Here is a 14,325-nt window from a genome sequence, read left to right on the forward strand (position 1 = left end):
TTTTGGAAACGGAAGTGAATGTGACGTCATCCACAAGCGGCCTCTGAACGGAGAGCGGGGGATGTTGTGCTGTGTCTGTGGAGCTCTGGTTAGTGGCTTGACTAGAGGTTGCTTAGGTTTTCATGGCCCAGAGAAGTGAGGGAGCACCACTCCGGAAACGTTGGTGGAGTTTTGTAAGGTTTTTGAGGACTAGGGTGTGGCTACAGCTGAAGCGATCAGGCTGTTTTCATTCTGGTCTTGCTGGACCACCTGTGCCTTTAAAAAAAAAAAAAAAAAGAGGGCCGTGGGGTGCCTGGCTGGCTCAGAAGAACCCGCGACTCTTGATCTCCGGGTTGTGAGTTTGAGCACCAAGTTGAGTGTAGAGATAAATAAAACTTGTAAAAAAGTGGGGTGGGGTGGGGGGGGGGGTGCATTAAAAAAAAATCGACGTTTATCGAGCGCCCTCTTGTGTCAGACACTATCTTGTTTAATCCCCACGACAGTCCATTGTGGTATTCTCTAATGAGCTATGAGAGTTGAGGCCAAAGAGTTATTTGTCTGAGGTCACATAGCCAAGTGATAAAACTACTTTTTCTACAGGTCGCAATTTTCCTATCAAGAGAAATTACCTCATTCAGTTAAAATTGCAGTAATTTCCGTCTTATTTAGAAACCTTTAATGGATCCCTAGGGTTTTTAAGATGAAGTCCCACGTGTTATATTGGGCCCCAGCCTAACTTTTTAGCCTCATCTTCCCTTACTCTCTGTATTTATACTACCCTCTTGCCAAATGGGGTCAATTCCTTGTCTAGGGAACTAACTGGAGTTTGTGGGTTTGCCCTACATTAAAAAGTGAGTGTTTCAGAAAGTAGTCTTAAGGAGTCAGAATTTGGGTTTGAATCCCGGTTCTGCCCTTTCCTGGCTGAGTGAACCTTGAGGGTTTCTTACTATCTACAGACATATGTTTTCTTTACAAAAAGAAATAATAATTGTACCTCATCAAAGAGTGGTCATGGGGATCAGATGAGATAATTTCTATATACCACTTTGGTCGCTTTATATTTCCCTCAAGTATGTGTTTAAAAAAATGTCTCCATAGATGGCTTAAAAGTTATTTGACAACAGACACAATTAAAAGAAATTTTTTTTTGGGGGGGAGCTTCTGCGTGGCTTAGTCGGTTAAGCATCTGACTTAGGCTCAGGTCATGATCTTGCGGTTTGTGAGTTGGAGCCCATATCAGGCTCTCCACTCTCAGCATGGAGCCTGCTTTGGATCCTCTGTCTGCTCTCTCTGCCCCTTCCCTGCTGGTTCTCTCTCTCACTCAAAATAAATAAATAAACTTAAAAAAAATATTTTTGTTCACAGCTCTTTGTATTGCATATTTCATATGTGAAAAGTGCTTAGTATTTATGCGTGGATGACTCCTCAGGCTCCAAGTCTGGGGAATGGAGAAAGAATCAAAGCATGTCTCATGACAGAAGTAGAGCAGTTTGGTGGTGATATGGTGCTGTTGTGATTTGAAGTCCCTGGCCCACCCATTTATGTCAATATATGTAAAACTCAGCAAAACATTTTATTTTATTTACTTTTTTAAATGTTTGATTTTATTTTTGAGAGTGAGAGAGAGTGAATACAAGCAGGGGAGGGGCAGAGAGTGAGAGGGAAACACAGAATTCGAAGCAGGCTCCAGGCTCTGAGTTGTCAGCACAGCTCGACGCGGGGCTTGAACTCACAAGATGTGAGATCGTGACCTGAGCCAAAGTCAGACGCTAAACGGACCGAGCTACCGAGGCGCTCCAGCAAAATATTTTAAAGAGCAAGTATTAAATTCACATTTGTTTCTTTTTCCTTAGAGGTGTTAATTACTGAGACTCACACATTATTTTTTAAATGGAGATGTAAACATGACTTGTATGTGAAATTAAGTATTTATTTATAGATGCCGGTATTTTTGAATGAGGAAAATGAAGTTTAGAGAGGTCCCATATAGCTATCTAAAAGCAGATCCAGTTCCATATACCACACTGTAGAAATTAAGGATGGAAAATAGTAATCCATTCACTTGTCAGTCCAGGAAGTCATATGGTGCTTATCTCGCACAGCATTGTTTCCCAGTACCTAGATTATACCAGTTTCGATAAATACTCATTGAAGAAATGAGTGCAAGCTTCAGTAACCCTCTACAAATGAGTTAGAGTAGTGCAGGGCAAAGAGCAACAGTATTTATTGCATTAAAAATGAATTTAAACTCTAACTCTGCCATTTGCTAATTCTGTGAGTTTGAACTGATAAAACAATCTTAGCGAATATATTTTAGCTACAAAAATGTATTAATATAGGATTACTGAGAGGATTAGGTGAGATCATACTGGTAAAAATTGTAATGCAGGGCTTCACTCATGGTGGGCACTTAACGGTAGCTATTTTTTTGTCACCTCTAAAGAGTTATTCCAATAATGGTTTAAAAAGCTGGAAATAGAAGGCAATATGGACAACTATTTTATTTTGGTTTTTATATTTATTTTTTTTAAGTTTATTTATTTATTTTGAGGGAGGGAGAGGGAGAGAATCCCAAGCAGGCTCCACCCTGTCAGCACAGAGCCCGATGCAGGGCTTGACCTCACGAACTGTGAGATCATGGCTTAAGCCGAAGTCAAGAGTTGGACCCTTAACCGACTGAGCCACCTAGGCACCCCTAGACAGCTATTATTTTAATTTAGATGTTTAATTTGTGAGGTGACAGCTATAATATCTAACATTTATTCATGTTTACTATATGACAAGCTTAATTTGCTAGTTTTTAACATGATATCAAGTACATTAAATCATCACAACAAACATATGAATTAAGTGCTACTATTATCATTTTTATGGAAGAAGAAACTGGGACACTGGAAAGGCAAGTAAGAGGTGGAGTTAAACTTAGAATTCAGGCAGAGAGCTACAACAAAATCAGAGAGGAAAGGTAGCTAATCGGGGTTTCACTAACCTCCCGGAGATTATTTTATCGTATTTTATTTAAAAGTTTTTAGTGTAGTTCACATACAATGTTACATTAGGTGCAGGTGTACAACATAGTATTTGACAAGTCTCCACACTAGGCTATGCTTGCTGCAAGTGTAGCTACCATCTGTCACCATACTATGCTATTACAATATCACCAACTGCATTCTTTATGCTGTGCCTCTTATTCCTGTGACTTACTCATTCCATGTCTAGAAGCCTGTATCTCCCACTTTGAATAGATTCTTTTTGTTGTTGTTGTTTATTTATTTTGAGAGAGAGAGCAAGAGAGAGCACAAGCAGAGGAGAGGCAGAGAGAGAGGGGGGGAGAGAAAGAATCCCAAGCAGGCTGTGTACTGTCAGCCTGGAGCCCATTGGGGGCTCGAACCCACGAAACGCAAGATCACGACCTGAGCCAAAAATCAAGAGTTAAGACGCTCAGCCGACTGAGTAGATTCTTAATACAGCCTTGTAATTTTATTATATTTCCCAGTACCATCCTCAAATTTGAGTGTACATCAGCATCACCTGAAGGGCTTGTTAAAATACAGTTGAAACTCTGGTGCTACTGCCGAGATTTTGACTCAATGGAGCCCCAAAATGTACATTTCTAACTAGTTCCCAAATGATATTGATACTGCTGGACTAGGGACCAAACTTTGGGAACCACTACCCTGATTATTTCACTTTCTTACACTATTTCACACGTTCTCTGCTCTCCACAAAAGTCCAATAGGTACTCCCCCTCAGCTGATGACTTCACTTCTTATTTTCATGGAGAAAATAATAGAAATGAAAACAGAATTCCTGCATATTCTCACCATATCTGTGGTGTAGTACCTTTATTTGTACTTCTATGGTCTTTTTCTGTGTTACTTATGCAGTAGATCCCATCCTTCTTGCTTATGCACAAGGTTGTCACTTCTCTCACTCCACTGCTTCATCAGATTATCAGATTCCCCTCCATAACTGGATCATTCCCAACAGCATACATACATGGTTTTATATCTCTCATCTTTGCAAAACCAACAAAAACAGAAGACCCTTCTATTATATGAGGTAGGTATCTCATATCTACCTCTAGCTCGTTACCATTTTCATTCATATAGCAACCCTTGAAAGGCTTATTCATATTCACTGTCTCCAATATCTCTTTGGTATCTGGTACCTACTGTGCTACTACCCTGGTCCAACCTACTATTATCTTTCACTTTTGTTATGGCAGTAATTTCTTAACTGGTCCCTGTCTTAGAATCTTGATACAGCAGCCAAAGTAATCCTTTTAAGATGAATCAGATTCATTCCCTACAGAAAATTTTATTATGTGCTAGGCACTGTACCAGGCCCTGGGAATATAGCAGTGAATAAATCAGAAAAAAAAAAAAAAAGTTCCTGCCCCCATGGATTCTAGTTATCCTATTAAAACATCAGGAATATGTCATCAAGACCATGGATCTTCCAATCTCATTCACAGTAAAAACCAAGGGGCACCTGGGTGGCTCAGTCAGTTGAGCATCTGACGTCTTGCTTTCAGCTTAGGTCATGATCTCATGGTTCATGAGATCAAGCTCTGCATCAGGCTCTGTCCTGACAGCACGGGGCCTGCTTGGGATTTTCTCCCTGTGTCCTGCCCCCCCCCAATAAATAAATAAATATTTAAAAACACCAAAATCCTTAACAATGGCGTAAGAGGCTTACATGATGGACCTCTAATTACTCTGACTTCATCTTCAGCTCTCTACTCATGCTGCTTCAGCTCCTTGTACCTTGAACTCTCAGGTTTTTGCACTCAAAGTTCTCTTGTTACTTCCTTCATGTCTGCTCTTCAGGTGTGCTTTGAATACTTGCTTGAAGGATATGGTTTAGGTATTAAACTGGGTAACATAATAGGGATAATAGTGAACAAGTAAAGACTTTTTTTCATTTTTAGAAATATTTATTTTGCGAGTAAATGTGTGTGCAAGTGGGGGAGGGGCAGACAGGGAGAGAAAGAATCCCAAGCAGGCTCCATGCTGTCAGCAGAACCTGATGCAGGGCTCGAACTCATGAACCATGAGATCATGGCCCGAACCAAAGTCGAGTCAGATGCTTAACTGAGCCACCCAGGTGCCCCAAGACTTTCTTATAAAACTTTTAATTATTAAAATCTGGGAAGTTGATAGTATGTTTGAAGAGAGCACAAGGAGAGAGCTAGAAATGGTATTACATGAAAATAATAGGTAAGAAGAGATGATTAGAATATAGGCAACAAAAATTACCTTCAAAGTGGAAGAATACTATAAATTATTGGGTGTTTGAGATAGGGAAAAGCCACCTAGTGACTGGGAAATCAGATCATTTAGTTTGGAGAAATTGAAGCGGTGTCTGGGGTCTGTTAAGTTCCAAATTCCAAAACATTTGGAAAATTAAAATTGTATCGAGTTCAAACTGTGGATGAGTTTGCCATTGTGATTTATCCGCATAAGAGAGGAGTCTTAGAAATTAGTTACTGCTTAGCTATTTGGAAGGAATTTATTTTATTTTATTAAAAAAATTTTAATGTTTATTTTTGAGAGAGAGAGAGAGAGTGCGTGCGCATGCATGAGTGGGGGAGGGGCAGAGAGGGAGACACAGAATCCGAAGCCGGGTCCAGGCTCTGAGCTGTCAGCACGGAGCCTGATGCAGGGCTCGAACTCACGGACTGTGAGACCACGACCTGAGCCAAAGTTGGATGCTCAACCGACTGAGCCAGCCAGGTGCCCTGGAATTTATTTTTTTAATTCTAGTGTTACCCAGTGAAATACCTTAGCATACTATTACGCAGGAAGAAATAAAAATGTACTCCTCAAAAGGACAAATAACTTGCATATACTAGTATTAGAAATTCCATACATTTTGAAGGTAGTCTAAACTAGATAACTAGCTAATATTTTACTTAGTATTTATGGGCCAGACACCATATTAAATGTTTTATGAGTCAAGAACTATTTATCTCCTTTTCACATATGAGGAGAACTGAAATTTCAAGAGATTAAGCAATTTAGGTAACATCAGAGCCTCGGGTGAAGCTGAAACCCAGGGAGTATGTCTGGGACTTGGGAGATCAGTAAGGCACGCTAGGAGCCTTGTTTGTCTCACTCTTGGTGCCAGTCCTGCTAGGCAATCCTAACCCCTTGTTCTGAACCACTATGATATTTTATCTCCATTGTGTCTCAAATGGGTCAGGTATTAGCATTTTGCCACTTAGCTGGGTCTAACGGTTGAAATTCATTCATATCACACTTATTCTTCGTTTACATATCACTTTCTCAAGGCCTTTCCTGATCCCACTCACAAGCTTAGGTTGGGCATCCATTATTTTTCCATTTGCACTTAATACTCTCTTATTATAGAGGGTATAATTTATAGGTTGAAGCCTAGGACTCTATATTTTAAACTTTTTTTTTAATGTTTATTATTGAGAGACAGAGAGACACAGAGTGTGAGCAGGGAGGGGTAGAGAGAGGGGGAGACACATAATCTGAAGTAGGCTCCAGGCTCTGAGCTGTCAGCACAGAGCCCAACGCAGGGCTCAAATTTACAAACTGCGAGATCATGACCTGAGCCAAAGTCGGTCGCTTAACCAACTGAGCCACCCAGGCGCCCCTGAAGCCTAGGACTTTAAAATCAAACAGATCTTTTGAATTCTGAGACTACACTTAAAGGCTGAATTTTGAGTAAATTTTTATCTGTAAAAAAGGTACTATTAAACAAGTAAGTTACAAGTACTGTAACACTTAAGTTACAGTACCTATAACTTAAATTATTCATGTAAACTGCATTTTGTTTGGCAGAGTAGATACTTAGTATTTGGTAAAAGATTAGCTGCTTTAAGAAATGTATTGGACAGCATATCTCATGTTAATTTCTAGTTCAGAAACTAGGTACAAATAGTTGGCCATCCATCTCTATTTTCCATGTTTTCAAAAAATTTAATGGTGCAGGTAGTCTACAATGAACGTTTCCTAAAGTTTTAGGGAATAAGTACACATTTTCTCAAGTATATTAGGACTTAGTAGGTAGCAAGAGGCAGAAACCCAGCTTTAAACTGGCTTAGGCAAAAAAGGGGGATCTATTAGATGGGTTATTGCATGAGGTTTGAACAACCAGTAAATACTAAAGGTAAACCTATAGCTGGATCTCAGGTATGATTGGGAACGATGATTTAAACAGCTCCAAAAATTGGTCTTATTTTTATATGCAAGCTTCACTCTCTCCTGCTATAGCCTGTCTTCCTTCATGGAAAGGAAGGCCACCATCAATTCCAGAGCTTCCCATCTGTCAAGAGTTCACAATCAGATAGTGACACAGGTTATCTTAGTTCTCAAACCCAAAAATACTAGAAAAGTGTTCTGATTGGCCTATCTTAAAGTCAGATCCCCATCTCTAAGTTTGAGTGAGGTGTCTCCTTTGGGATATTCAGCTGTGGCCAGGGCAAGGTCTGTAAAAGTATGGCAGCTTCCATTCAAATCACATGGCTGGAGAAAAGGAAGTTTTTCCCAAGAAGGGAAAGCTAGCTATACACTAATAGGGAAGTGCTGTATGTAACATTTATCAAATAAATTTTTTTTTCTAAGAGAACAAGAAATGAATTTTGTTCCCTCAAACACATTTTTCATAACATAGCCAAATCCCATGACATGCCAAGGAAGGTCTTAAACTTTTGTTTAACAAAGATTCAGTTAAATATACTTTAGTCCCTATGACATGCCAAGCACTGTACCAAATGTTACCTTAAGTGAAACATCACCTGAAGTTTAAAATCTTTTCTGTATCAATTTTTGATGAAAGGGCAGTTGACATGGCTCAAAGAACATCTAAGAAGGAAAATGGAGTCTAAGACTCAAAAGTATTCATAAAAAAGCCACAGACATGGTACAATTGTTTTACTGTACTCAACAAACTTGGATGATTCTTTTTACTTTCAAAAGCTATTAAGTTTATGATAAACGGTATTTCCAAAGTCTTGCAGAAATTTAATTGGGCAAAAAGACACACACTTCAGTTTATTTGGAAAGACAACCTTTAAATTTTTTTCTTAATGTTTTATTTGGTTTTGAGAGAGCCTGAGAGAGAGGGAGACACAGAATCTGAAGCAGGTTCCAGGCTCTGAGCTATCAGCACAGACCCTGATGCAGGGCTCAAACTCATGAACCGTGAAATCATGACCTGAGCTGAAGTTGGAAGCTTGGGGCACCTGGGTGGCTTAGTCGGTTAAGCAGCTGACTTTGGCTCAGGTCATGATCTCGCGGTCCGTGAGTTCGAGCCCCGTGTCGGGCTCTGTGCTGACAGCTCAGAGCCTGGAGCCTGTTTCGGATTCTGTGTCTCCCTCTCTCTGACCCTCCCCCGTTCGTGCTCTGTCTCTCTCTGTCTCAAAAATAAATAAACGTTAAAAAAAAAAAAAAATCATTGAAGTTGGAAGCTTAACCAAGTGAGCCACCTAGGTGCCCCTGGAATGACAACCTTTAAAAGAACAAATGAATTCCATTTAGGAAGAAATAGACCAATAGAATTGTATTTCTACTCCATATGCTTCCCCCCCCAATTTTATTGAGAAATAATTGACATAAATCACAGTAAGAGTTTAAGGCATACAGCATCATGGTTCAATTTACACATATTGTGACCACTTATTTTTTAAGTTATCAAATATTCTCATTCAAGCCACCTTTTCTGTGTGTGTATATTTAGAGAGACTTTTGGAAATGAATTAAAAGGTTTTGACTTCTTTAATCTGTTGACAAGCTCTTGAGAATGTTGAGAAATCTCCATACAACCAGTATGTTTTCTCCTAGGAACAAACTTCAGAGCCTCTTCCCAACTACCAGTGTTTTTCAGACATAACAAAATACGCATCATCTGATCTAAGGTGAGATTTTTGGTACCAGTGTCCCACTGTAAATACCTATCTAATGGAAGGCATTCTGTTGCCAGTTTCAGCCGTTTTGCCTTGGCTAGGGATGTGCCTGTCTGCATAGCCTTATCAACAAAAGATCCCACTATATAAATCTTATCATGCTTGAAAGTTGTCATAACATTGGGAGAATCTGCAGTTAAATATATAATACTATCCTTTGGGAATAAGTCTACATGAGACTTTTCTGTTGCTGTTAATAGCAATTTGTCCCATTTTTCTCCATAACGTTTAACTAACTCTTTATGATAAGCACCTTCTACTTTAAGGTTGCAGAAATAAATATGGAAAGGATCAACATTTCTTCTGTTCCATCCTTCACTTTCTAAAAGTTGGGAAACAGTATTCTTAAGTTCCTTTGGTTTCATATAATTTTCATAATCCATGTCAAAAACCAAAGGTTGTCCAAACTGCATGGCTTGAATACCTTTCCAGCCCATGGCAATGTCTATATTCCTATCCCAAAGTCGTAGAAATAGAAAGTTTTGCTGTTTATCTTCCTTAGTGGTTTCCAGTAATTGGTCTTTTTTGGCTTTTTCCTTTAATGCTGCTTTCGTTTCCTTTTTTATTTGCTTGGCTTTTTTAATTTTTTCCTTAATATATAAATATTTTAAGTATTTTTTTTTTGATGATTTAGAAACACATTCCATAGCAGTTTTGAGTTCTTCTTCACTGATTTGTTCTGGTACTTCTTTGCCAAACAATCTCCACATCTCAATTAACTCCCTGATGGCAACTAGAGGGTCTTCATCCTTGCTGCTTGAGACTGCCGAAGCATCTTCTTCTTGCATGCTAGATTTCATTGTAATTTTCCACCCATCCAATCCCAGCTGTTCAGGAGGTGATGTACTCTCCTTCTTAGGATAGGACACAGTTGGTATTTTGGAAGACACAGATCTCTGCAGAATTGTTGAACATAAAACCCCTTTTTTCCTATGAATGGTAAATGGCACCAAAAATCTGCCAAAAGATCTTAAGGTGATACTACCACTCATTTTGAGGAAAACAGGCATGTAAGAAAACACCTATAAAAAAAGCAAAGTGTAGTAAAAAGTTAGATAAAGACTTTTAAAACCTCTCAACTAATTGTGCAAGTATAAATTTGAGACACCAAAATGCAACTGATTTTTGAAACACACAGTAAGCACAACTTTATTTGCTGTACCGTTAATTTTTCCTAGACTCCTATGGCCTAGAGCCTGTGATCACTCACCAGGCACAAAGTTTAAAGCTTATATGGGATCTTATTTTAAACATGAATTTCACTATTGCTTTAGGGAAAAGAATACCTTAAAGATCCCTTTCAGATTTGCAGCTAGGAGCCCAGAATATCTGTATTACTGGATAACCACAAAGTTATGTACTACTGATATGGGTTAGATCATGATGCTGTTTCTTCTCCATTCTATACTAAGCCCCTAACAGATACAGGCCCAAACACAAGATCCTTAACATAAGCAACACATGAAGACAAGAAGATAAAAAGCAGAAAAGTTTTATAAAGGATGGCAACTAGTAAAAAGCACTTTGGAGCTGCTGTATCAATGCCCTCATATGTTTTCAAAACAGGAATATAGAGAGATCTACTGATTTAAAAACAAACCTCTTTTCTCCAGTTCAGAGTTTATTTTGTAGCAAATAATGTTACTGCCAAACAAAAATGTCCAAAATTAGGGCAAATATATATAAGCTCCACAATTTTATCCTCAAGGTGTGGACATACATCGAACAATGAAGATGCTTAAAAATGTGAAACTAGGGGGCACCTGGGTGGCTCAGTTGGTTAAGGGGCCAACTCTTGATTTCGGCTCAGTCTGATCTAGTGTTTGGTTGGTGAGATCGAGTTCTGCTTCTGACTGTGCTGACAGCTCGGAGCTTGCTTGGGATTCTCTCTCCCCCTCTCCGTCTGCCCATGCATGCTCACTCTTGCTTGCTCTCTCTCTCTCAAAATAAAGAAATAAACTTAAAACATTGTGAAACTAGTATGAGATTTGAAGAAAAAAAACAACTTTTTACCAAATGCAGTTGAAATACTTGAAAAATTCCTTCTTCCCTTGGCTTCATTTAATGACTGCATGCTTTTGGGAGTGCCTCTCTAACCTGTGTCCTGATGCCCAGATGATGCCCCTCCCTTAAAAGCAGATGTGCCTCTGAATTTTTGTCCTTAGGCCCCCCCCCCCTTTTTTTTTTGCAATCTAAAATTTTCTGTATGAGGTCTGATCTTCCTCCATGGCTTCAACCACCACGCATCAGAAGAAACACTTCATATGCAACATATTAAAATAATCTCTCTCCCTTCCCTTTCCAATCTGCTTCTCCTTACACATGGTTTTAGGGAGGGACACTGCTATCCATCCATTTGCTTAAGCCAGAAACTGGAAGTCATTTTATTACCGTCCTCTCTCACACCCCCCATATCTAATCCATCTGAATTATATTCACTTTACTTTCTTTTTTTTTAATGTTTATTGTTGAGAGGGGGGAAGGGGCAGAGAAAGAGGGAGACAATGAATCTGAAGCAGGCTCCAGGCTCCAAGCTGTCAGGAAAGAGTCTGAATCAGGGCTCGAACTCATGAACCTTGAGATCATGACCTGAGCCAAAAATTGGACACGTAATCAATTGAGCCATACAGGGGCCTCAATTCACTTTACTTTCTACATACATCTTGAGCCATTCACTTCTCTTGAATCCCATTACCCTAACTGCATCCCCTAGCCTCCAGATTTGCTCTGCCTCATCTCTAAGCCATTTGAAGTTAGTGCAAATCTGATCAATGCACTTGTATCATCCCCAACGTGTATTTTTAAGCTCATTGCTGCCAGGTTAAATCCCAAACTTAAAACATGGCTTATAAAGCTTTCCACAAAATCATCCTTTGTTTACCTCTTCAGCTACATCTCTAGCTATACTTCATCTCAAACTTTAGACCAAGTATTCCTCCTAGTAGTTCTTACAGCACCTTGTACCTCTCTATCACAGTACTTGCAACACTCTTTTGTAATTGCCTGGTTACTTATTTGCCTGACTAGACAGTAAACTCTATCAGGACAAGGACTGTATTTATATTAAAATTGAACCCAACATTTGGCAGTTTATGGCTCACAGTAATCACTCAAGTATTTTTCAAATAGATATCCTGGACCAATGCTTTTCACATATAAAACATGTTGAGACACCTGCATTTTTAAAAATTTGTTTTAAATTTGAGAGACAGCAAGAGGAGAGGGACAGAGAGAGGGACAGAATCCCAAGCAGGCTCCACGCTGTCAGTGCAGAGCCCTATGGGGAACCCTGAGATCATGACCTGAGCTGACACCAAAAGCCCCAGACTGAGCCCACTGAGCCACTCGGGTGCCCCCAATTAAAAAAAAAAAATTCGCTTTTTTTTTTTTTCAAGTAATCACCCAACGTAGGGCTCATATTCACGACCCCAAGATCAAGAGTCAGTTTCTTCGGATTGAGTCAGCCGGGCGCTCCATGTTTGGCCACCATTTAAAGAAGAAAAAAGTTAGACTCCCTATTTCACCAGGAGTCCTCAATCCTGTTATGAAAAACATTTCAAAAACAAAGGTCTTCTGAGTTTTGTCTTTATAATTGGTTAAGATTTCTTTAGGATATCAGAGCAATGAAACCCAAATTTTAAAACAAATAAGGCAATCATTTTGGTAAACATTCCTCTTGTTCCAGGTATTGTGCTGCTTATAGTTTATTAAATCGCTGGGCTTCCACTTATCTGTGGGCCTTCTTAGCACGCATGCTCCACAACGTGTATCTTACAATGGTTTCCCGAGTTGTCCCACCGCAACACACACAACTAAGATAAGAAACATGCCCATACCAGGAGTGCAGAAACAGTGGCTCCGGCTCGTGCAAACCGCGGAGACCTGGAGAGGACGCAGAACTCTGTAGTGAAGTGCTGAGCCCAAATACGTGCCTCACACGGAATTAAGCCCGTTGGTTCATTTAGTTTCCGTCCCTTTCTGTTCCAGAAGCCGGAAATCCCGCCCCCTCTTCCCGGCGCTTCCGGATGACGTCCCGATACCAGGGGAAAGCCTTCTGGTCTGAAAAACCGCGCGGTCGGGAAGAAAGCTGGTAGCTGGCCTTGAGGCCATGCCCACGGCCTCTTAACAGGGTGTGCTTGTAGCTGGTTTTAGTCTATTACACAACTATTTAAAAAATTTATTTTCCTCCTCCCTTAACTTATTCTCTGCTTGCTCCCCGTATGTATAAGCATTTAACATGGTGTTAAAATAAAATGATGTTTTCACAAGTCTCACTCAACTTTAAACTGATGGTAGGAATGTAACATATGAAACTTTGTGCCTAGTTTATCACCAGCACCTGGTACAATGCTTGGACTATGGTAGGCGACACTATCTCTCACTCCCCTTAACTCATTTGTTAAATTTAATGTGAAAATGAAATTAAAGCCACATAGTGCAAATTAGTGGCCTTTGGGTCAAAATGCAGTCTGCAGGTGTTGTGTTCAGTCAGCACATTTTCAAGTATTTTAATTCAGTTGTCATTATTAAATTATAAGGCACAAAATCAAACACTGGGGGAAAGGACAGTCTTTTTCAAAGAATGGTGCTGGACAAAGTTGGACCCTCAACCTAAAACCATATAAAAATTAACTCAAAATGGATCAAAGACTCCAACATAAAAGTCAAAACTATAAAACTCTTAGAAGAAGACGTAGAAAACTTAATGACATTGGATTTGATGATAATTTCTTGGATGACCCCAAAAGCACAGGCAACAAAAGAAAAAATGGACATTTTGCACTTAACCAAAATTACAAACTTTTGTACATCAAAGGACACTATTGACAGAGTTATAGATGTGGAATATATTTAAGAGGTAAAAATGGTAGAATTTGCTGATTGATTGGGATTTTGGTGTAGAAGGAGAAGAAGAAGCCAATATTCTAGTTTGAGCACCAGGGTAGACGTGATTAGTAGTGCAGCAAATGGGGAAAAGGAGTGGATGGGGTGAGGGCAGAGATGGTGTGAGCAGTTTTAGACCTGATGACTGAGCTCCCTTCAAAATCAGATGATGTCTCCTTTACAGTATATGGTAGTTGGCTGCATGGGTCTAGAGTTTGTGGGATTTTAAAATTTTTTTAATTTTTTTAATGTTTATTTATTTTTGAGAGAGAGAGAGAGTGCACATGTGCAAGTGAGGGAGGGGCAGAGAGAGGGAGACACCGAACCTGAAGCAGGCTCCAGGCTCTAAGCTGTCAGCACAGAGCCCGATGCGGGACTCGAACTCACGAGCCATGAGATCACAACCTGAGCCAAAGTTGGATGCCTAACTGACTGATCCACCCAGGCACCCCTGCATGGGTCTAGAGTTAAGGAGAAAGAGAATGGACCATAGGCAGAGATTTGAGAGCTATGAAAGAGTCTCT

At 39.7% G+C, this 14,325-nt stretch overlaps 1 protein-coding gene and 1 long non-coding RNA gene across 2 annotated transcripts; one reads left to right on the forward strand and one right to left on the reverse strand.

Annotated features, from left to right (window-relative positions):
* Window positions 1-6: 6 nt before the first annotated feature.
* LOC125175783 (uncharacterized) lies at window positions 7-13,185 on the forward strand. The gene is made up of 3 exons (XR_007155962.1): window positions 7-88; window positions 8,796-8,869; window positions 12,905-13,185. It is a non-coding gene; the product is annotated as an uncharacterized LOC125175783 (long non-coding RNA).
* On the reverse strand, window positions 8,365-12,912 carry TRMT10C (tRNA methyltransferase 10C, mitochondrial RNase P subunit). The gene is made up of 2 exons (XM_047876620.1): window positions 12,754-12,912; window positions 8,365-9,939 (listed from the first exon to the last, which is right to left on the reverse strand). The coding sequence occupies exon 2, from the start codon at window positions 9,925-9,927 to the stop codon at window positions 8,656-8,658; it is 1,272 nt and encodes a 423-aa protein (XP_047732576.1). The 5' UTR covers window positions 9,928-9,939; window positions 12,754-12,912; the 3' UTR covers window positions 8,365-8,655.
* Window positions 13,186-14,325: the final 1,140 nt, after the last annotated feature.

Source organism: Prionailurus viverrinus, chromosome C2 (genome assembly GCF_022837055.1).
Source record: "Prionailurus viverrinus isolate Anna chromosome C2, UM_Priviv_1.0, whole genome shotgun sequence".
Taxonomy (NCBI): domain Eukaryota; kingdom Metazoa; phylum Chordata; class Mammalia; order Carnivora; family Felidae; genus Prionailurus; species Prionailurus viverrinus.